Source organism: Planococcus citri, chromosome 1 (genome assembly GCF_950023065.1).
Source record: "Planococcus citri chromosome 1, ihPlaCitr1.1, whole genome shotgun sequence".
Taxonomy (NCBI): Eukaryota; Metazoa; Arthropoda; class Insecta; order Hemiptera; family Pseudococcidae; genus Planococcus; species Planococcus citri.
In genome coordinates, this window is record NC_088677.1 from 457,638 (window position 1) to 479,415 (window position 21,778).

General features: G+C 41.4%; 1 protein-coding gene across 1 annotated transcript; it reads left to right on the forward strand.

The window, feature by feature from the left end:
- The first annotated feature begins 4,909 nt into the window (after positions 1-4,909).
- On the forward strand, positions 4,910-21,209 carry LOC135843555 (basic phospholipase A2 PA-10A). Its single transcript, XM_065361492.1, has 5 exons — positions 4,910-5,482; positions 18,220-18,358; positions 19,045-19,176; positions 19,265-19,371; positions 19,789-21,209. Exons 1-5 carry the CDS (start codon positions 5,389-5,391, stop codon positions 19,929-19,931), a joined length of 615 nt encoding a protein of 204 aa, XP_065217564.1. The 5' UTR covers positions 4,910-5,388; the 3' UTR covers positions 19,932-21,209.
- Positions 21,210-21,778: the final 569 nt, after the last annotated feature.

The window sequence follows — 21,778 nt, forward strand, 5'->3', positions numbered from 1 at the left end:
AATCGTGGAGATACTTAATTGAAAAATTCCCTACCCCTATGCATACAAAAAATATGCTCCAACATAAAAATCCGAGCCCTGGTTATTTCCAATGTTGCGAATGAAGAATAATAATTTGTTTGCCGACGAAGTGTGTGTTTTGGATGAACGTTCAGGTTGAGCATTTATCGATAGAACAAGCGTTACTAGATAAAAATTTCACTGTGACGTCAAATTACTTCGAAAAGGCGGATTTTGGTGGAATGCGATTTTCGAAAGTTTGCCACAAACGAAATTTAAATATTTTATTTTTCAACACCTGGTAGGTATTAATAAAATTACGAAGACGTTTCTGAAATAGTACCTATAAGATGGTCGAATAAATAAATGCGATTCGTCTTTTCTCAGAAAACCGGGGGGGGGGGGAGGATTTGAAGTGCAGCTACAGTGATCAGACGAGCGTCGCGTCGAGCAATGGCCACGGAAGATAGTTAAAATAAACACGACAATGACACGCGAACGTGCTCTGTCAATAGCATTTTTCATGGGCAAAGCCGGTACGCGACCAACACCAACACCATCACCATGGCATGGCAGTCGCCACTCTCGCGCTCGCGCCCGCGCCCGTTGAGGTAGCCGCTCGAGTACGTGTTCCTGTAAGTGCCACATCCACTAACCACTTACTCGTACGTAATAATGCGTATTATGCGACATTGACTATTGACTGCAACGTGAACTCATTACACGAGTATTTTAGAATCACCATCGGACGCCGGGCCTGGCCTGCTGGTAGTGTTGGTGTTGGTGCACCGACATACCTATTCGTGGGTAGTTGGCAAAAAAGTACCTACTCGTATTTACGTACAGTACCTACATTTGCATCACGGGGCGGATTGCAAAAATAAGTTAGGGCTGTTTGACCGAACTTCAGCGAGATATTCATGCTTACTATTGAGTCAAAAATTAGGCACTTACATACGTACTCGTATAGTATGCAGAAAAAATTTCAGCCTCGTAGATGTCTCTGGCCTCGCGAGGGCACAGGTTGTTGTCGCTAGAGGTAGTCTCTAGGTAGTAGCTCGGATCATCAAGAGGAGCCAGTCCCCGAGGACAGATGAGAAGGCGAAGACAACACCAGGGGTATTCTGCGCGTCCACGTCGTGCGGGGTGGTAACATGTTGCTGTTCGATGGACTCGGAATCGATAAACATGGCCAAAGCAGAATTCTCCAGTTGGTGGAACGACGGGGAGGAGTGGCAAGCTGAAGGCCAAACCTCCACATAAATACCGGATTACAAACAAGAATGCATAACAGCTGCAGAACACCAACAACTCACTTGTTCCAGCCCCAGGGAAGCTCAAGGGCTTCAGAGTGAGAAGGCGAATACCAGCGCCTAAAAACTGGCACATTCAGCTAAGGGAGCAAACCCCAACAGAAAACCATGGTGGAAGGCAACGGGAAACCAACACCATTATATCTCCCTAGAATTATATGGACATCAATTCAGCAATGGCCCTACAGGGGAAAATTCAAGGAAGAACTACAAGAGGGAGGAAACGATCGGAGATGTTAACAACAAACTCACCGGCCAACTCTCCCTGTAAGACCCTGAAAGAAACTATCAGATACGCTAGAAACCGGCTGATATAGATGGAAGTATACGCTATCTCCTGTAAAGGAGCGCGACTACGACGACGACGACGAGATGTCTCTGAAGAAGTAATACGAGCACGATCACTCAAAAATGCGGAAACTGATCAAAAAAAATGTTTTTTTTCTTCAGCTCCTACTCCGCTTGTTTTTTGGAAAATACTCGTATTCTTACGTAAGTAGTCGCAAATCCGAAGATAGTAGACTGGCACATATGTTTGAGAAACCTATAGAGGCTAGAGCGTTGTGTTACTCAAACGATCATCAAGCTGTTGGTAGGTACCTACTATGGTACTAGGCACCGGGCACCCTCAAGATGTGGGATTTGGCAGTATTTTTCAGATTCTGTACGCCGCACCGCTCCTCGCCCCGCCTCGCCTATTGGGGCAATTGGCAATATTGTGCATAATGCTTTGTCATTAGCCATTAGGTACGGTACAGCAGCATTTTTGTATGTACATATACTAGTATGAGAACAGCCATTAGCCCCCAGGCATTAGACACTGGCCCTACTTAGCACCTGTAGCTACGAGTATACCATACGTAAGCACATATTCAGTAGGTATTTACAAATTACGAGTACGAGTACGAGTATTAATCAACAGATAGGTGCAATTTCAATGTCGCACTCTTACACCATTGATGCTCATCGAAACGTTACCTATACTATTTGTAGTACTGGTATTCAGCAGGGCTGCGGAGCCGAGTATTTTTCTGAGCGCGCATTTTAATTTGACCGATTATTATTTATTAGTACGTTCGCGTATCGCTTTTATCGTTAAATTTTATTTACACATGTAGGTATCGTTATACTCGTACTTTCGTACTATAGCACCAATAATACGCTCGTAGCTACCGGCAATGAACGCCCGCGCCGCGCCGCGCCATGCGCCGGAATGCCATGTCCTTTTCTTCTCCTTCCTGTATGACAGATTGACAGATACACTATACCTTTACCTACAGGCCTACACGGTGCGGCTGTGGGCAGTGCAGGTAGCAGGTACTATAGAAGCTTACTCGTATTTACTGACATAATTCAATCAAGTCTTCTCAACAACCTAATGTTACTCTCGCAAAAAAAAGTTTGTGAGAAAAACACATACCTAGGTACTTTCGTTGAAAATAATAAAATTATCGTGTTATGGTTGCTCTTTGTCACTCTACGTACAAACAGGAATTTGGCAATGATTCGACGATTTATGATTTTACGAGTGAATTACTTATCTATTCGTAGGTACGATATGTAGGTACGTAAGTAGTCGATGATCTTAGATTAGTTGAATGTAATGCAATGTGTTACTGCGAGTAAATCCGTGAAAGTACAAACATCTCCATCTGCAGGTCACAGTGGCAAAAGAGAGGCACTACACACTATACCTATAGGTACAGCCTTTGAATACAGGGTGCCCAGAAATATCGAGCACCTCAAAGAAAGTTTTTCATTAAAAATAGGCCTATAGGTTGGCAACGTGAAATAGATGCATATGATTGGTGGAATGTTATCTCTCCAGTCCAACAACCAATCATGCTCTATCATTATTACTCGTATCATTCACTGTGACCAACCCAAGTATTTTAGTAGAAAACTTTTTTAGGGGTGCTCGATATTTCTGGGCACCCTGTACGATGTCGATAGGTACTTCTCCCAGAAAATAATTGGATATGACCAGATTTGAATGCAAGTAAATGGTCTTTTTCCGCAGATGCAACGAGATTTGACCAGCTGACCAGAACCGATCATGATCAGAGTTTCGATCTTTGCAGACGGATTCACCATGCAGCGATGAATGACCATATCGATCGATTTTGTAAGTACCTACGTACTTGGTGGCTTTTGGTGAATCTGTCACCAAGAAGCCAGTACTCGCCAAAACGTAGGAAATTCACATTTGACTGTGTGGCGACTTCTTCTTGTGTACGAGTAATCGATTTTGAACTTGGTGGCTTTGACCGTAAATGAAAATCAGGGATCGCGGAGGGAGGGGGTCAGTGCCTCCGCCTCCTGCTCTGGCTCTTGAATTTGTAAAAAATTTGCCTCCTGCTCCGGCTCCGGCTCCACCCTCCATATTTTTTCAATCCCTCCAGAAGGCCCTCCAGGAGGTGGCTGTTTGAGGGGGGCCTCCTTACAATAAAAATGAGTTTTACGAACCTTGATAAGTGCCAAAATGAGCCCTCCTTACAATAAAAATGAGTTTTGCAAACTTGAATAAGTATCAAAATAATTAAGTCGTAAATGTCACACTTTATCGTTGAAAAATATCGAAATTTATAGAATTTATTAGTAAATAATAAATACAAAAAAATTACTGAATTCAATCGGAGCTCGGAGGGTACCTTTCCAGTACCTCCGGCTCCAGCTCCGGCTCCCGGAGCAAGGCAAAAAAAAGGGTACCCTCGGGGGGGCTCCTACCCTCCACCTCCGCTCCGCTCCACGATTCCTGATGAAAATGGTCGGATCTGATCAGGTCTGCGATGAGATCGGATGCGTAATCATTTTCTGCTAATCAGATCCGACGAAGAGACCGGAATGGATCTGACCAACTCAACATCCAGGTACTAGACAGCGCATACTCTTCAGCGAGGAAGGAGCTTTCAAATCAAGAATAGGCTACCTACTGTTGAAAATTACAAATTTTCGTGCTACGTTCGAGTAGGTAATTGGAATTTGCGAGTTGATGAGAGAGTAAGTAAGTGAGTGAGTGAGTAAATACCGAAGTAAGTGAGCATTGTCATTTGTCAGTCGTTTGCGTTGCGTCGTAGGAGTGAAAGTGCTTTTATAAGAACCAGTATGCCGGTTGATTTTGCGAATTCGCACTTGATTTAATCCAACGATGCGACGCCGCCGCTGTTGCTGTTGCTGTCTCTGCTGCGCTCTGCGACGTTCGTCTAAACGCTTAAGCACCGAACACGTAACTGAAGCGTCCACCATGTCACTGGTCAATGCCTCAATGGTCTGTTTGTGTATCACAAATGCATTTACGAGTAGATATTATACTGCGCCGCCATTGCACTGCAATACGCTGAATTTCTGATACGCTGTATCTGATGCAGTTCCATAGATTCTTTTTTCGATAAAAGTACATAATGTCCATGTACCTTTAGGTGTTGGACCCTTTATTTTGCGAGTATACGTACCTACAAACCTGTAATGAGCGGCGTCGCGTGGTACTGGTACTGGTACTGGTACAGTATAGACCGTATAGACGCCGCGGCCGCGCCGGGCCGCATCGCTGGTAACCACCTCCATCTTTGTCGCCATCGCCATCGCCATCGCCACTGCCACCGCCATAGATGCGTCGTCGCGTCGCGTCCGAACGTGTTTGCCGAGCATTGTGGAACTAAGCGTGCCGGTTTTTCTCATACCTCTCCGTCAACTTGAAACTCGTGTTTTCGCCAACACGCTGCGACTGCCAGTGCCAACAAGTCCCGGTGTCTTACGCGTATTTTCACCTTTTCAGCGCATCGCCGCATCGGAGTGCAGTGCAGTGAAGTGCAGTGCTGTGCTGTGCATGAGCGACGGCTACTTTTTGGCTGATTTTCGGTCAACCGCGCTCTCTTCCATCTTTTTCCTCTCATTCCAGCCACCGCGCCACTGGTTGTTGGAATTTGACGTTACATGTTTGTTATTACTCTCTGCCCGCATCGTCCGCGACGCGTCGCGATCGCTTCTTCTTGCGTAATCGTAATTAATCCGATGTAGACGGCGGCCTCAGCATCGGCATCGGCATCCGCATCGGCATCTGCAGTTATAAAACGAAATGTATCATGCGCATCGTGCCTTAATTGTAGTCGCAGTTATTTTCATTTTCCATTTTATACCGCAAGTACCGGCCGCGCGTTATAAACCTCAAGGTGAGTGCACTTGATTACTTACTTACTCATTCATTCATTCACTCACTCACTCACTCACTCACTCACTCACTCACTCACTCACTCACTCACTCATTCGATTAATCAATCAATGGAGTCTATTAGTTGCAACATGCACCAAGTTGGTCAATTCGCAGATACGTATGTAGCACTTCTAGGGTGACTCTCATTCGTATTGTTGATTTTGACTTTTTCACAGCAATTATTTCCGGCTTCGTAAAGAAGGTGGCGAGAATAAAGACGTCGCGAGCTTAAATTAGACCGAAAGGTTTCCCAATGAATTGAAACGTTTCAATTTTGGTATGAAAGCGCAAGTGTATGGAATTAAGTATGTACAATATCCAAGGCAGGCCCTTCTAAAGCGTCTCGACGTGTAGACCCTTTTCCCCTCGGATCCACCACCGGCTGGACAGCGCGAGAGGAAACGCAATGGATGAAGCTCCCGGGATCGAACCACTTTCCCATCATCAGTGTTCATCACATCGTCCCACATACGTAGATGATACGGGTGGCCATAGGAAGATAAGTTTGTATTCGTATTTGGCGTTCCCGAACACGCGACAAAAGATGTATCGCGCAACCGATTTTTTTGTTCATTGGGAGGGGGAAGGAGGAGAGGAGAGACGTCGAACTCGGGATTTTAAAATCGCAAAACAAAAATCATTTTCAAAAAATGTACATATTTTTCAACTCTTTCAAAGTTTTGAATAGGGTCCGACGAGAGCTTTTTTATCATAACGAAGGTTGAACTTTTTACGAATAAGCTCGACATTCAGATTTTGAAGATTTTCAAGAAAGATTTTGAATCTTCTTCGAGTTAATTTTCTGATGACACAAACCCGCAAACAGGTTTACGCCGTTTACGCCCTCGAAGTTGGGTAGGTAGTTTGACTAAAGATCGGAAAAATGAAAAAATAACCCTCTCCTCCTAATGACCAAGCATATTCGGAGGTCGGGTTGATGATGGGTCTTCGGTTGTTCGAGGTGACACGATATCATTAAAATAGGTATGTACTCGTACCTAGTCTCGAGTAAAGTTGGAGGACTTTCGACCAAAACTCGGTTCAACTGTCAACTGATAGGCTATTCCCTATGCCATGCCATGACTCGACTAACGATTTTGGGAACTTTGCGGTTTCGCGAAAAATGCCATAGGCCAGTTTGTGGGTAAATTGAGGCGATCGCTTATTCGTGGCTATAAGACATAAGTACATATTTTCAGGATGGGGTAAAAATTGCGAGGCAGTCGAGGATGACCCTCTAAATTGAAGGATGCGAGCGACCTTACCATATTGAAAGTCGTATACTCGTACGAGTATATGCGCTTCTGCCCGAGCATACGTAATGATTAATGGTGTTGGCAATTTTTAACGACGACCACGAGACTGGCTGTCATACGACGCGACGACGTGCCGTTCGGTGTCATTAAATTTACCAACTCGACGTATTGGCTTCTGTTTTATTATTATTATTATTATTATTATTATTATTTTTTATACCGGTAATTGTATTTGTATTTTTACACCTATAGGTATAGGTATACTCGTACGCGAGTATGTAGGTGGCCAGAGTCGTTGCGTCTCATCGGTCCGGTATTCATACTCGTATTTCGGTTTTTGAACTTGGTTTTGTGGTAGTTGGTCTGGGTGCTAACGCACGCATTTTATTATAATGTTATCCTTGTACGTGTAAACAACGACGATGATTAATTCTGCACTGCACATACGAGTAATACGCGACCATTAATTAGTAATACACGCGCGATAGCGTGTAAACTGGTTTCATTCGGCCGGCAATTTTACCTTAACCTTTCATCGAGATTCGAAACGCGACAGCTCCACTGCCATTGTACTGCACCTTAGCTGTACTGTAGACTGTAGTACCTACGAATGAAGTTTGACATTTAACATTTACCATTATACGTACCTACTCGTATGTACTTATTGGTCCATTAACCACACGCTTAACAAAAACTGTAATCACGTACCTATCTACCTACCTACAAAAAGTACCGCACCCGACTAAATAATTCCGATTCCGGTACAGGTGATACAGGAAGGAACTCAACTACTCGTACCTATGTACTTCATTGAGAAGAGAGAAGACAATTTACCAACACTAGCGAGAGAATCTTTTAATGTGTTACACTAAAAGACGTGTCGCGAAACCTCCTAAAGCGCAGTTTGTCACTCTTGCAGCGCAGCTACATATACTCGTAGTTGATTTTTCCATGTTTTACGAATTTTTGAATTCTTTGAATTTTGAGCTCATGAAAAATACCTGCGTACACATATGTGTAGTTTATAAAAACACAGTCCATCATGAGCATATATTTTTCTGAATTAGGGGTGTGGAGATATGGTGCGGCGTGGTTTCAAATTTTCTTTTGTCAATATCGTCCTTTTATTGGTCAAAAAATTCACGTTGGTAGACTCGTCAGTCCTCCACCATATTTCGGGTGAAATCAACATTTTTTTGTTTAGAACTTGTTAAAGCAAGTTCCTAGGATTTTTCTTTCGATAAAGGCATTTTTTTTGGCGATTTTGGGCAAGGGGTGAGGTAGGGAAGAAATTTTTGGATCTAAATTTCTTTAGAGATAGGTAGATATAGGTAGGTAGGTAGGTAGGTATCTAACAGTGTTCAATCAAATTTTCAAAAATCCGATAATCCGATGGCAGGGACATTTCACCATTTTTACCCGACGATACCCCCCCCCCCCATTTTTCGATAGGTATGATCAATGGTTGACAATTACATACCAGCAAAAAACATAACCACGAACTACAGGGTTATTCAAAAAAGACTGTACAACTTCAAACCATTCAAACACGCGTTATTAAACAACAGTGCATTTTAGCGCCGATCTCTTGGCAGCACTGAATTCCTTGAAGAATTTCATTTTTAAAACACTCCCCATAAAGTCAATTTGGTATAAACGTTCGGCTGCCAGAACGATTTTTGTAAAAAAGTACATTTTATGAAAACTTTATGCAAAAGCTCATTTTTATCATGTCGTAACTTTTGAAAATCAAAAGCTTGGGTTGGGTTGGGTACTGGGCAAGAAAGTTTTTTGAAAAAGTTCAACTGTCCGCGTGGAAAGAAGCCAGAGAGACTCGAAATAAACACCCTCTCCATAAAATTCAACGAGAAATGAATTTTGGTGGCGTGCTCAATAATCAGTTCAGTGCAGTAAAGTTGGGCTGAAAAAAAAACTCGAGCACAACTTGCACGATTTGAAATTTGTGAGAAAACAAAGGAATATCTGTGATATGTACTTAGTAGATTGGGGAGTGTTTTGGAAATTAATTTCTTCATAGAATGCTGTGTTGCGTAGAACATCACCGATATTCCTCTTGTTTCATCACAAATTTCAAATCATGCAAGTTGTGCACGAGTTTTTTTTTCAGTCCAAATTTACTGCACTGAACTGATTATCGAGCACGCCACCAAAATTCATTTCTCGTTGAATTTTACGGAGAGGGTGTTTATTTTGGGTCTCTGTAGCTTCTTTGAACGCAGACAGTTGAATTTTTTCATAAAACGTTCTTGCCCATCAATACCCAAGCTTTGGATTTTCAAAAGTTGTGACATGATAAAAATGAGCTTTTGCGTAAAAATGTACTTTTTTTACAAAAATCGTTCTGGCAGCCGAACGTTTTTACCAAATTGACTTTGTGGGGAGTGTTTTAAAAATGAAATTCTTCAAGGAATTCAATGCTGCCAAGAGTTCGGCGCTGAAATGCACTGTTGCTTTATAACGCGCGTTTGAAGTTGTACAGTATTTTTTGAATGACCCTGTATTAGAAAATGTAAAATTCGGAAAATTCAAAAATTTGTGAAATATCAAAAACGCAACCTCCCCCCTCTCAACCGGATAGCTGAAAATAATGGTTTCAATCGATTCGAAAGAATTTTTGACTTTGGCATAATAGCCCAGTTTTCCAAGACTCGAAAGAAAAAGAACAATCGTTCGTTTTCGTGAACAATACGAACGGTCACTCCATCTCCTCAGCCGAGTAAAGGGAAGAGAAAATAACAACTCCCAGGCGATTGAGGCGATTGAGACGATATCGTACGTACGAGTAAGTACTTAACTATGTAGGTACTAGGTATACCTATGGCAAAAACGAAAAATGAAAACAAACACGAAGGAAATGAGCGAGAATTTTGTAAATTTCTGAGCCAAGTAAAGGGACGAATGGCTGAAAGGCTAACCGCGCACCGCCGCCGCGCCACATCGTCTTCGGGTCGTTTAGTAAATTGGAAAAGGGTGAATTTTGTTGCAAAAAACAATGCGAAATGAAAGAGAAAAAATAAAAATCACCGTCGATATATCGTGTGCCGAGTAAGCTAGTTACTTATGTACTCGAAATAGGTAATGTATGGTAACTCGTAGTCGTAGGTGAGGTACCTACCTACCTACCTACCTACCTACCTACCTACTACTTGCATTACGAGTAGGTTCGTAGGTACCTACGTATGTATATGTATTACCTCCGCATTTTACGGATAAATAAGTAGGTAAATACTGAATACTGAATATACGTACGAGTAGCCAGGTAGGTAGGGTATATTGTTTTGATGTACGAGTATGTAGGTTTACACCTAACCTACAAGTACATAATGAAGCTAGATACAATAATAGGGAAGTGGGTGTTAAGCGGGTAACAAGATCTATTGGTTCTTATCTATATCTGTATTCTATCGATAGTAAGGGCGCTGGCGGATTTAGCGATTCTCGTTTTTCATTTTTTTTGCGCACGTGTGTTGTCTTATTTGTAAGCCCGCTTGAAATGAAATTTGCAAAAAAGGCCGGAGGAAGCGTGCAATTCTACCCGATTATTCAACATCTAGGTACCTACACGAGTTCTATTCGGTGGCCCAATCGAGCTGCTGCTGCTGCTGCTGCCTGTGGCGTAGGATCCATTATACTCGTACCTATACCAATACCATCGTCGCTTTTTGGTGTGCGTGTCGTGCGTCTTAAGTTCTGCTCGCGGATAGCAATAGCGGAGGTGGCGATGGCGAATGGCGTCAAGTTTTTACTCTCTAAACGGCAATTAAAAGTATCGATAAGTTGGAAATCTGATTACGATGACCGAAAGCTGCCGATGCCGATGCCGCTTTGGCCGTCGGTCGTGACCGCTGCGTATCCATATCGCATCAGCGGCTTGATAGTTTGGTCTATTCGTAAACTAGACTTTTGGGAGATGTTAGCGAGTTGATTCGAAATGCGCCAGTATAATGTAAGACTAACTAACTAAGTACGTAAGTAAGTTGTTTAACCGCAGCGCAGTTTTAGGTAGGTAGGTACGACCGCATCTGCAAATACAGCTATACAGCTGTAACTGTACCGTTTACTCGCACTTATTCCAAGTCTACGAGTATACCTATAACACTTATTAAAACGGCGGCTCGGCGCGGTGGCTACGGATGCAGCAAACGCACTACCTATATACATATAACGACCAAAGTATACAAACTCATTCTCTACGCTACTCCATCCATCACCATTCACCTCCACTTCCACCGTCGTCGTCGCCGCTTCGTTGCTACTTTGTAATACTCGTAGTGTCGACGGTGTCGGTGTCGCATCATCTGAGCTTTTCTTCCAGAACAGGCTATCAGCTGCATTGATGTGAAAAGATGATACAGTGGAGTCTCGATAACTCAAACTCCGTTAACTCGAAAACTCCGATAACTCGAAGCAAAGTCTGTTTCCCTTCAACTCTCCATAAGACTCAATGTAAAATTCACTTCTTTACCTCGAAATCAAAAGTCCAAAAACTCCGATAACTCAAAGTAAAATTTTTGAAAAAGACAAGAAAAACCTCTGTAACTCAAACGTTGCCAACATTTTGCCTCTATAACTCGAATTTCTAGTTGAAAACACTTATAAATTCGAATCTCATTGATACAAAACTCTTTCACATACACATACTCGTATTTGTTATCTTCAATAGTACCTATTGTACAATCTCATTCCATACTTTAATTTTTTCGATCTATTCACGCAGGTTTGTGATAGGTACCTAGCCATTGTAAGAATACATATTCATCTGACACTCATCCAATTCGAAACTTCGCTAACTCGAAATATACCAAAAATTAACCTCTATAACTCGAACTCCGATAACTCGAAAACTCTGATAGCTCGAAGTCAACTCCTTCTCCCTTCAGCTTCGAGTTATCGAGACTCCACTGTAATGAAAAATACGTACCTAGATAGTAGGTAGGTAGTACCTGTTCAAGAGCCAACGTAATAGGTCTAGCTAGCCTAATAGCCACTGCTAACTGGAACTGGGCATACTGCTGCCTTGATTATGCGCTTACTTGAGATTCTAGTCTGGCCTGTAGTGCATCATCAATGCCCAGAAATATTGCAAAAAAAATTTTACCGGATGAAAGGACGATCAAAAGAGAACTTGAAAACACACCACCAGCGAAGATTCTAGCCGCCAAAAATCATTAGGTTGGTAATCGATTTTTGCTGCAAATTTTTAAAAATTCACATTCGACCCATTTCTCATGAAAAAAAATCAAAATTTGATCAAATTGACACGAAAAGATACAACTTGGTTTGCAACCGATTTTCGACCACCCGATTCGATTGGTGATGGTTCCTAATTGTTCCGCAGTCTCCGGCGGATTTCTACGAATTTTTCGTTTTTTCGACGCGAAAATACGTAGGCTACCTACGTTCTTGAACCCTGGAGAAAATTTTGAATTTCAAGCAACCCAAAAAATGTTGAAAATATGTGCCTAAATCGATCGAAGGGGTCACAAATCCGAGTTTATTGATTCTCAGCGCCTGACATTTTTGCAAATGTATTCTGGGTTGCTCTTTCGATACCCCTGTGTTCGGTTTGAAAAAATTTCTGCTAAAATTTTAAAAATCTCGGATTTTTGAAGTTGTTTTTGGAAAATGATGGAAAATTTGAAAAAGATTCGTAAAAATATCGTGATTTGTACCTCGTGGGTGGGTGGGTGGGTAGGTAGGTAGGTAGGTAGGTAGGTATGCTGGTATTGAGCTACAAATGTCGCAAATTTTGGGCGAGGTCGTACGATGCGATGCAGCGTTTTCGTAGTAAACTCGATTGTCGTCATATCGTCGAATAATTTTGTGGAAAATGGCGCGGGCGGGGGCGATGCAGGCTGGGAGAATTGCAAGAGTGCGTTCGTTTAGAGTAATTCGCCGATGCCATTTTAATATAATTATTGTTCGCCCTGCTGTGACGCGACGCGTAGGTAGGTAGGTACGAGTAGGTGACTGGTGAGTTTAGTCGATGTTTACGCTAAATTCGTTTCGTAGCGAAGAAATTAACGTCGCCGTTAATTTCGGCTTTTTTGCTGACTCCGTTACCGATTTTCGTTTTAATCGCATCAAACGCGAATACTTCATTTAATTTTTCAAAAAACCAACTCGACGCGATAACGTTTGTCTCTCTAATCTATGTAAATTTCGAGCTACGTTGCTGCTACCAATCTACCATGCTACCTACCCGAGTAAAGTGGGTATTTACGTTGTACGTAGGTACTCGCGAGTTGCGAGTATTTACGAAAAATACGTATTATCTGAGGAACTCGTATCGTACTACGTAGTACTTAGGTACTTGTCAAATGTTCGTTCGTGATCGTGACTGTAGGTTGGTCGTAGGAAGCCTGTTTCCAGAAGTCCAGAAATCGATCTTAGCAGCGGAGAATTTGTTTTCCGTAAATGCGTGCTTTCGATCGACTCATTTTCGGATACCTATAAATTAAGAGTGATTTTTGAGAAAAAAGATTTCTCGCTAGGTACGCGATCGACTTCCCAAAACTCAATCTTACTAACTAAATTTCAGAAGCTGAAATTCGTTTACGGATTTTTTATAGCGAATTTTTGATCGTTTAAAATTTTGACAATTCTTCAAAAATGAAAATTTGGAAGTGAAATTTTGGTTGAGAGTCGGAGGTACTCGGCTACTGCTGACAATAAGGCAGCGCGGATCTTTCATAGCTACCTATTGACTCGCTCCAATTTTAAAGAAACCAATTTTAGGTTGACAAAACATAGGTAGGATAGGCAGGTAGGATTCCTACGTGAGATTTCCAAACCTAAATTCTTAGTTACTAGAGTTGATTTTTGGCTAATTTTTGAAAATTAAAGATGAAATTCTGAAAAATAACTCTCAAATTAAAAACTTTATTACCGAAGTTTGGAAATTAAATTCATCCGAGAAAATGGTGAAATCAACTCGACAATGCGAACTTTGCGCATTTGGAATTGAGAGAATTTGAATGATTTCCTTATCTCTGCACTGGTCAGTGGTCATCGATTCGAAATATCTACGGTACGAGTATGTCCTATACTCAAGCTACACTCGAGAACGTTACGTACGTTACGTCGAGACGCCATGCCAGGCCACGCCGAGTAATAGGCGTGCGACGCGTTAATTATCAGGCAATCGCGAATAGGTCATTCGTAATTCATTTAGGTAAACAAAAAGGCGAAATAAATCATTGTTGTTCCACCATATGACCCAGATATTTCACAATCGGATCAGACCTTGCAGTCGAATTGCATGTTGGGTATGTTATGGTACGGTACGGTACGGTATGGTCGATGATCGATGGCCGATAGTCGATGGTCGTTGGTCGTTGGTCGTTTAATTTGTCGCCAAATTAAAATGTATCAATAAATTATCGTTTTAGCGAGATTTTTTTCTCTTTATTTACTTTACAACCTACTTAGTGAGCGTGTATCTGTGTGTGTGCCAGTGCCAGTGCTAGTGCCCGGTGGCTGGCTGTCTGTGGCTGAGTACGCGAGGGTACCTCCATCGCCATCGCCATCACCATCGCCATCGTCACCTCCGCCACGCCGAATACGAGTACGAATACAAGTACGAGTACATGCCTCTGCATTTGTTACGTCTCGCGATCTTTCACGGTCATCCAATCGAGTTAAATTAATTTAAATCGTCTGTGAAATTTTGATTTGTCAAGTAGGTAGGTACTTGTATTATGTATGTGTACGAGTACGTTCGTGCTACAAGCGATCGACCTGCCAAAATATCCGCGCACCGCCGCGCCGACTTGCCATCTTATATGTACCTACTCGTACGTAAATAGCCAACTTCAGCTGAGCCGAGTAGTTTTTATGTGTACCTACCTATCACATGAAAATCTACGACTACAAATATGCAAATACTCGGGTCAGATTTTGTGATGTTAGCTGATATACCTACATATATAGGTAACTAGGTAGATGGGTACGGTTAAAATGCTCTCGATATACGCCAATTGCCGATTACTCGCATCATGTACCGTTCTTCGTGTTTTTTCGTCATCGAGTAACAAAAGAGCCACAGATTACGCTATTTTTTTCTCTTCTCAGCTGCCAGGATTAATTCGAACGCGTACACGAAGGTTATTATCCAATCCATGAACGTATACTAAGAAAGAACGGAACGGAACGGAACGTAGGTACCTAGTTTCATAAGCAATGATCTAAGTTTGTTTACGGTCTCACTACTCACACAGCTTTAGCTATCCAAACTTGGAGAGTTGGTAGCATAAATCTGATTAAATTTTGACTTGGCTTCGCATTAAATTTTAGAGAAATTGTACGGTAAATTTTGACATTTTTAACGTAGATACCTTGGTAGGTACCTATTCATTGTAAACCTAGAAAAATAGCGTCGACGAAAATAAAAAACATGCGCGCATATTTCGTCGAAAAGTTTGTTTAAAAGGTACGCTCCGCTCCGCTAGCGTAGGAGTAAATTCAAGCTGTGTACTTGACGACAATCTACGACTATAAGGTATAATTACACAGATAACCATAAGTACATACATTATAATATAGGTTGGTAGGTATCTGCTATTGAAAGCGCAGGAGATCTAGTTACATCAACTTTTAATATGTATACGAGTATGTCTACGCATTCACACTACGAGTAAATAGCCTAATGTGCGCAAACTTCGCATCAACGTGTAGACCTAATAGCTGATTTAAATCAGCACAGTTACGTATACGAGTACGTACCTATCTACATAGGTATCGTACTTACATGTGCGAGTGATTGAGCACGAGTGACCGAGTGATCACCTGCAGCGTCGCGTCGCATCACGTCACGTCCAGTCGATTCTACTCGTATCCTTAAACAATAGCTCAATTTCCGATCGTTTATCGTCGTCGTGTTATTTATAATTAGCATACGAGTACAATTAACGTAGACCTACTTTAAATAGGCGCTGGATCTGGATAGTGGATCTGGAGATACTCACTAATGTAGACTTACGTAAGTGCAGAGTTTCCTGTACAACCGTTGTTCTGATTAAATCGTGTTCGAGTAACTCGGCGATTGTTGGTAAAATAGGTACTCGCAAAGGAACCACTCGAGGTGTGCTGGTGTATGTCCGCCTCACCTCCGATTTCAACGAGGAAGTGATTTGATTTTTGGAAAGAACGAGTACCCAAAATTTCACAAACTAAAATTTATTTTTGGCGACTTTCAAAAAATCTACGCTTATCCGAATGGCGAGTTCAAAGTTTTTTGTTTTACATTTTTAGAATGCGCATTGTGTTGATTGAAATTGGCGTGGTTTAGGTAAGAAAAATCGTGAAAAAACAGTTTCTTGCATTTTTGAAAGTCAGTGACGTTGAAATAATGTCTAAAATTACTCGAGTGCCTATGCATGTAGGTAATAATTTTCCGGGTTTATAGGGCATTTACTTTTTCGTCTTTTTCCTCAGCTTACGAGTATGGACCTATACAGATCTTGTTATTTCGAGTGTGATTGAGTACCTATACAGCCTACAAATCTTGAAATGAAACTATTCAGCTATTGGAGGTGACGAAATCAGCGGGTACTTTTAAAATAAGAGTCGTCCAGACCCCCTCCACCATCCACCCTCCACCAATTCTAGTTTAATGAGGGATTGCCTACGTATCTGATAAAAAGTCATTTCTGATCGAGTGATCGAGTTTTGAAAAAAATCGCCAACTTACGCGCATATGTGAAATGTGTATTGGGAAGGTGTAAAATTGGTAATTGGAGAGTTGGGTCTGGAAAATGGAGAAAATTCGGCGAGAATAATTTTTCTGCGGGAGCGAGGCTCGACGATGGGCAGTTCGATGGCGATTTTCCGGCCTTTTTACCGATACCCGCAGCCGAAGGATTATCGAGCAAAAATACGCGAGTATTCGTGAATTCTGCCTAATTGCGCAATTGTATCGCTCGAATGCTAAAATAACAACTTATTCGTAGAAACTATGTATTTTTTTTTCAATTTCCTTTGCTTCATTTCACTCGTGTGTAGGTATTTAGCCTACGTTGCGTTGCTTGTATTGTATGTGTGCGAGTACGAGTCTGGATACCGTACCATTAATTATTATGTAAGTTTCGGAGTCAATTAGTTTGTACAAGTGAGTAAGTGGGTGGAAGGGTACGAGTAGGTACTAGGTGTAGGTACAGAAGAGTCGTTTTTATCAAATCATCCGTCCACTCTGACACAGACACAGACACCGACACCGACAGTCCGACACCGGCTTTTAGGCACAGATAGACGTAACAATTCTCACGCATAGTTACGCCGCACCGCCCCCCCCGCCCCGCACCATCCAGCCTCCAGCTGTTGATGATGTAGACTACGTATTCGCATAGCAGGCGGGCCTTTTATCAATGTTGCGCATGTTTGCACAATCGCCTGGAATTCCCAACTGGAACAAAACTCGGATAGGTCAAAAGGGGATCTTAAAAAATCCCTCATTTCCATTTTTTGGAAACTTTTTCAACTTTACGATCTAATGTACGAGGATGGATCGCAAAAAAAAATTCGGGGGATTTTGATGAAATTTAGTGGAGACCTTCGTTTCGAGTTGAAGGTGATTTAGAAAAAATGACAGTCCCGGGGGTATTGCTGGAAGGATGATATAGGTCTTCAAAGATGGCGCATTTTTGAGAAAAAAATCGTGGTTTTTTCGTCGTACGCTCTAGTCTAGGTACCTGTTATGGGGAAAATATGCTGGGTCCAAAATATGGTTTTCGGGATATCGCGTCGACCTAGGCTGTTTTCTTCAAAATCCGAGACCTTTTTCCACGCAGAATCTCAAATACTACATAGTCTAATTTCAATTCGCATAGTGCACTACCGGCGAAACTTGATTTGCTGAAAGTACATACATACGTATATTATTGTACAGTAGGTACCTACAAATAAGTTGCTAGTGCTAAGATATTAATTAACTCTGACACCGCGCCGAATCTTTTTCCATCTTTAGGCATAATCTATAGGTAAGTAGAAAGGTACTTACATGTGAGCTAAAAATATACGGGCGTGTGACTCAGCCATCGCATCCCATCGTAGGTACTCGTATCATCATTATTTCAGCCTGCACCGAATACTCGTACCTACGTAATTCTTGATCGTATTCTACGAGTACAGCCATTTTATACCGGCTACCCTCATCGTCTCATCTATTCGTCGATTTGATCCAATCCGGCAATCTACTATTCCTCACTGCCTGCTTGCCTAGCTCCTATATACCTAGGTGTAAGTAGATATATTATTACAGCATTTCAAGTTGAAGTATGTATTAGCGATGTAGGTGCATACGAGCAATACGAGCATGCTTGATATTTGTAATTGTGCAACATATACCTAGGTACCCGCGTAAATTCCTACGCTCGCTTTACTTACACGTAATACATACTATGTATTTGACGAATGATTTCAGATTTCGAATATACGATGAAAAATCGAAGCGAAACTACGATGCCTTTAGACGTTTACGTAAGTTATAGTCACAATCCTCTCGGAGAATCTTACAAAATAGTTGAAAATGAAAAGTCGACCAACGATCGTAATCCGAACAGGTTAGTACCTCTACCTACCTACCTACGTACCTAGCTGCCTACTAGTGCCCTGTCTGCCTCATTCGATGCAATGTCGTAGCCGCACGTTGCATTTGCAGTGCCACGAATTTGCCAGGCTTTTATTCATTTTTCTAAAAAGTTTCGAAACACGAAAGCTTGCGAGGGAACTTCTCGAGATCTCCATCTCTGATTTGAATGGAACTGCGATTTTCGGAAATAGCATACCTAATATGTACCTACCTAGTCTGAAAATCCGATACCCAAAATTTCAGCTGCCTAAATTGTTTTTTCGATTATCGGCAATGGCGAATTCTCCAACATGTAAAATTTACCATTTTCGACGATCTACATATTTTTGTTTCTTCGTTGTTGTTTTTTAAATGTACCTACGAGTACGTCATACGTGTAATTATTCAGTAGCTAAACCTGATGGAAATTTGCACTGAAACCAATAATATCGACTTCTACTCGCTCCAATCCGTATCTCACAATTTCTGGCCATTCTACGCGAGTAAAGCCTCAATTAGCATGATTTTTCGATTTCTCCAGAGTTTTAGAATTTTTCAGACCAACGCTGTTTCCAAAAATTGCGGACCCGTTCAAATCGTGTTGGCTTAAGTTTAAGTTAGGAATTAGGATATTCAATTATTCGCGCGGAGGATGCTGATTGTTGGATTTCGTTGCAGATCCAAACGAGGTATACTCGAGTTGTACAATATGGTGGTTTGTGCGACGGGTTGTAATCCACTCATATACAAGGGATACGGCTGTTATTGCGGATTTCTCGGCTCTGGCTACCCTGTAGATCCTATCGATAGGTAAGTTGCTGTTGCTGGCAAGTGGCAATTGGCAATTGGCAATTGGCATTCGAGCTTAAACGCGAGATGAAACTTTTTTCATTTTCAGTTGTTGTAAAAGACACGATTGGTGCTATAATACCGCTAATTGTCCCATGTTCTTGGAGTATTTCACACCTTACACGTGGACGTGTTACTCTGGACAGCCTATTTGCAGTACGAATACTTTCTATTATTCAGTTTGAACTTACGCTAATTCAGTATTTTAGTACATACCTACCCACCATAAGTACATCATACGAGTACATACCTGCCCACCTTATTATACTTATTCGTCACTTGAGATAATATTGATCGATAAAATGCATCGTTCTGAACACCATTGGTTGTAGTTGTAGGTATTTATTTAACCGTTAAAATCCACTGCTCGCGATAAAACTTTTGAAAGGTACCTACTCACCTATTTTTGTATTTACTTGCTGGTACGTCTTCCTACAACAACTGCAACCAAATCCTTCGAGCGATGCATTTAAACGATTTTAAGTACGCTATGGTAATGGTAGCTTCTAGCTTGTCAAAGTGTATGTGTAAATGAATAATGCAAACTTTGATGTTTTGCTTTCTGTACCACAGTCAATGGTTGGTCTTGCAGTTATCGTCTTTGCGAATGCGATAGACAATTGGCCGAATGTTTAAGTCAGTACGGATGCCCTCGACGGAAAGCTGTTTGCACCACATCTCCGTGGAGATTATTTCAAAACTTGGCCAGGTTTTAACCGTACTCGTACGTTGACTCGATGTCGATGGCAAATTGTTTCGGGATTCGGGGAAGACGTGCGCAGTCAAATTCTAGTCAATTACCTAACTCGATACTTAATTATTATTTATACGTTAACTTATTTTTTTCAATTCGTCCCGTTATTTTGTATTCGACTATTCGTATTCGGACGGACGACGCGACGGGACGAATCAAGTCAATTTTTTTAGTTACCTGTGTATCTGTAAAATAAGTACTCGTACCTCCGGTAGGTAGTGTTTAACTTGATTATACCTACCAATGTACGTACCTAATACGTACCTATCTAGTATGTACTTACTGATGTTTGTTTAGTGTCGCATAGTCTCAAACAGCATACGAGTATACTCGTATGCATATGCTATTGCTTGTATGTACCTAGGTACCTGTCTGTATGTATTTGTTACTGACCAAATTGAAAATTGCAGTTCACTCCAATACGCGTTAAACTGACGTCGATCTACATAAAGGGTATATGTACACCAGCACAGAAACTAATTTCTTAATCGTCACATTTTACACTTATTACGAAATGATGCAACGGCAACAGCTTCAGTATCACCTGTCTTCGCAGTTGCTTTACTTATCTATTTGCTTACCTTTCATTTACCTACTTAGCCACGTATGAGATTGAGATGGCTCGAATAAGAAAATGCAACATGATCGAAGACCATGATCCAAACTACGAGTATTTCTGGCTACATAGTACATACTCGTACGTCGTACGTCGTACGTCTACGTATCTCACCAGTGTGCGGGGTCCTTGATGACGTCGAGCACTTTGACGAAAAATTTTCTCGTTGAAAAATAAATACCTAAATGAATAGCCAATAGGTCACGCCGAATATTTTTGATGGGTATAGGTAACGGTACAGGGTGCCCAGAAATATCGAGCACCCCTACAAAAATTTTCTACTCAAATACTTTGGTTGGTCATGGTGAATGATACGCGTAATAATGATAGCACATGATTGGTTGTTGGACTGTAGAGATAACATTCCACCAATCTACGCGTATATTTTTAATGAAAAACTTTCTTTGGGGTGCTCGATATTTCTGGGCACCCTGTACCTAGTACCTACATGAAAATATTCCGTATACCTATACCTGTCAAGTGTCGAGTATTCGATGTTATCGAAGACCCTGCGTTTCCAATCCATACTATACCTACCTACATATTTTGAATAAGGTCGTACTACGCACTGATTCACGTATAATATTTATTAGCAAAATTACAATATCTTTTTATTATCCTTTATTTTTGTTTATTCGTTATTTTTATTTTTTTACATTTTTTTTAAAAGCAATTTTATTAAAAACCCACGAGTAAGTGTGTGCATATGGTCCTTATTGTGCAAGTTTCGCTTGTTTATGCTCCCATACTCTAAAGGTGTTGGATTGTTTGACAAGTTGTAGTTAAAAATTTAATTCTGTTGCAATAAGTTGGACATTTCGAATATTTTTAAGACGGGTGAATCGAACTCCCCCCCCCCCCCAGTGACGAGTTGAAAAGTGTAGCTGCGTATTTTTTTTACAAGATAGAAAATCTCGCATTTTAAGAAATCCAATATCAGGCTTTAAAGTTGACTTGGGTACCCTCGCATTCGTGGCATGAGTCGAGAACACATTTTTACGATATCAAAAAATGATCATCGAGTGCGTAGAAGTTACAATCCGGTAATTTCTTGGGCAGTATCGCGAGCGATTTGAAATTTCCGGGGAAAAACAAATTTTTCAAAAGGCTCCAGAGCTGCCTGAAAATGATTGGAATCGATTTGTGAGGTCGACTTCAAAGGGTTAAACCAAGTTCTAAGTACGTTCGCGTTG

Excerpts from the sequence above, each read along its gene's own strand:
- LOC135843555 (XM_065361492.1), top strand. The coding sequence starts at position 5,389 with ATGTATCATGCGCATCGTGCCTTAATTGTAGTCGCAGTTATTTTCATT. Across the intron at positions 18,359-19,044 it reads AACGATCGTAATCCGAACAG|ATCCAAACGAGGTATACTCG; the intron begins GTTAGTACCTCT and ends ATTTCGTTGCAG. Across the intron at positions 19,177-19,264 it reads CCTGTAGATCCTATCGATAG|TTGTTGTAAAAGACACGATT; the intron begins GTAAGTTGCTGT and ends TTTCATTTTCAG.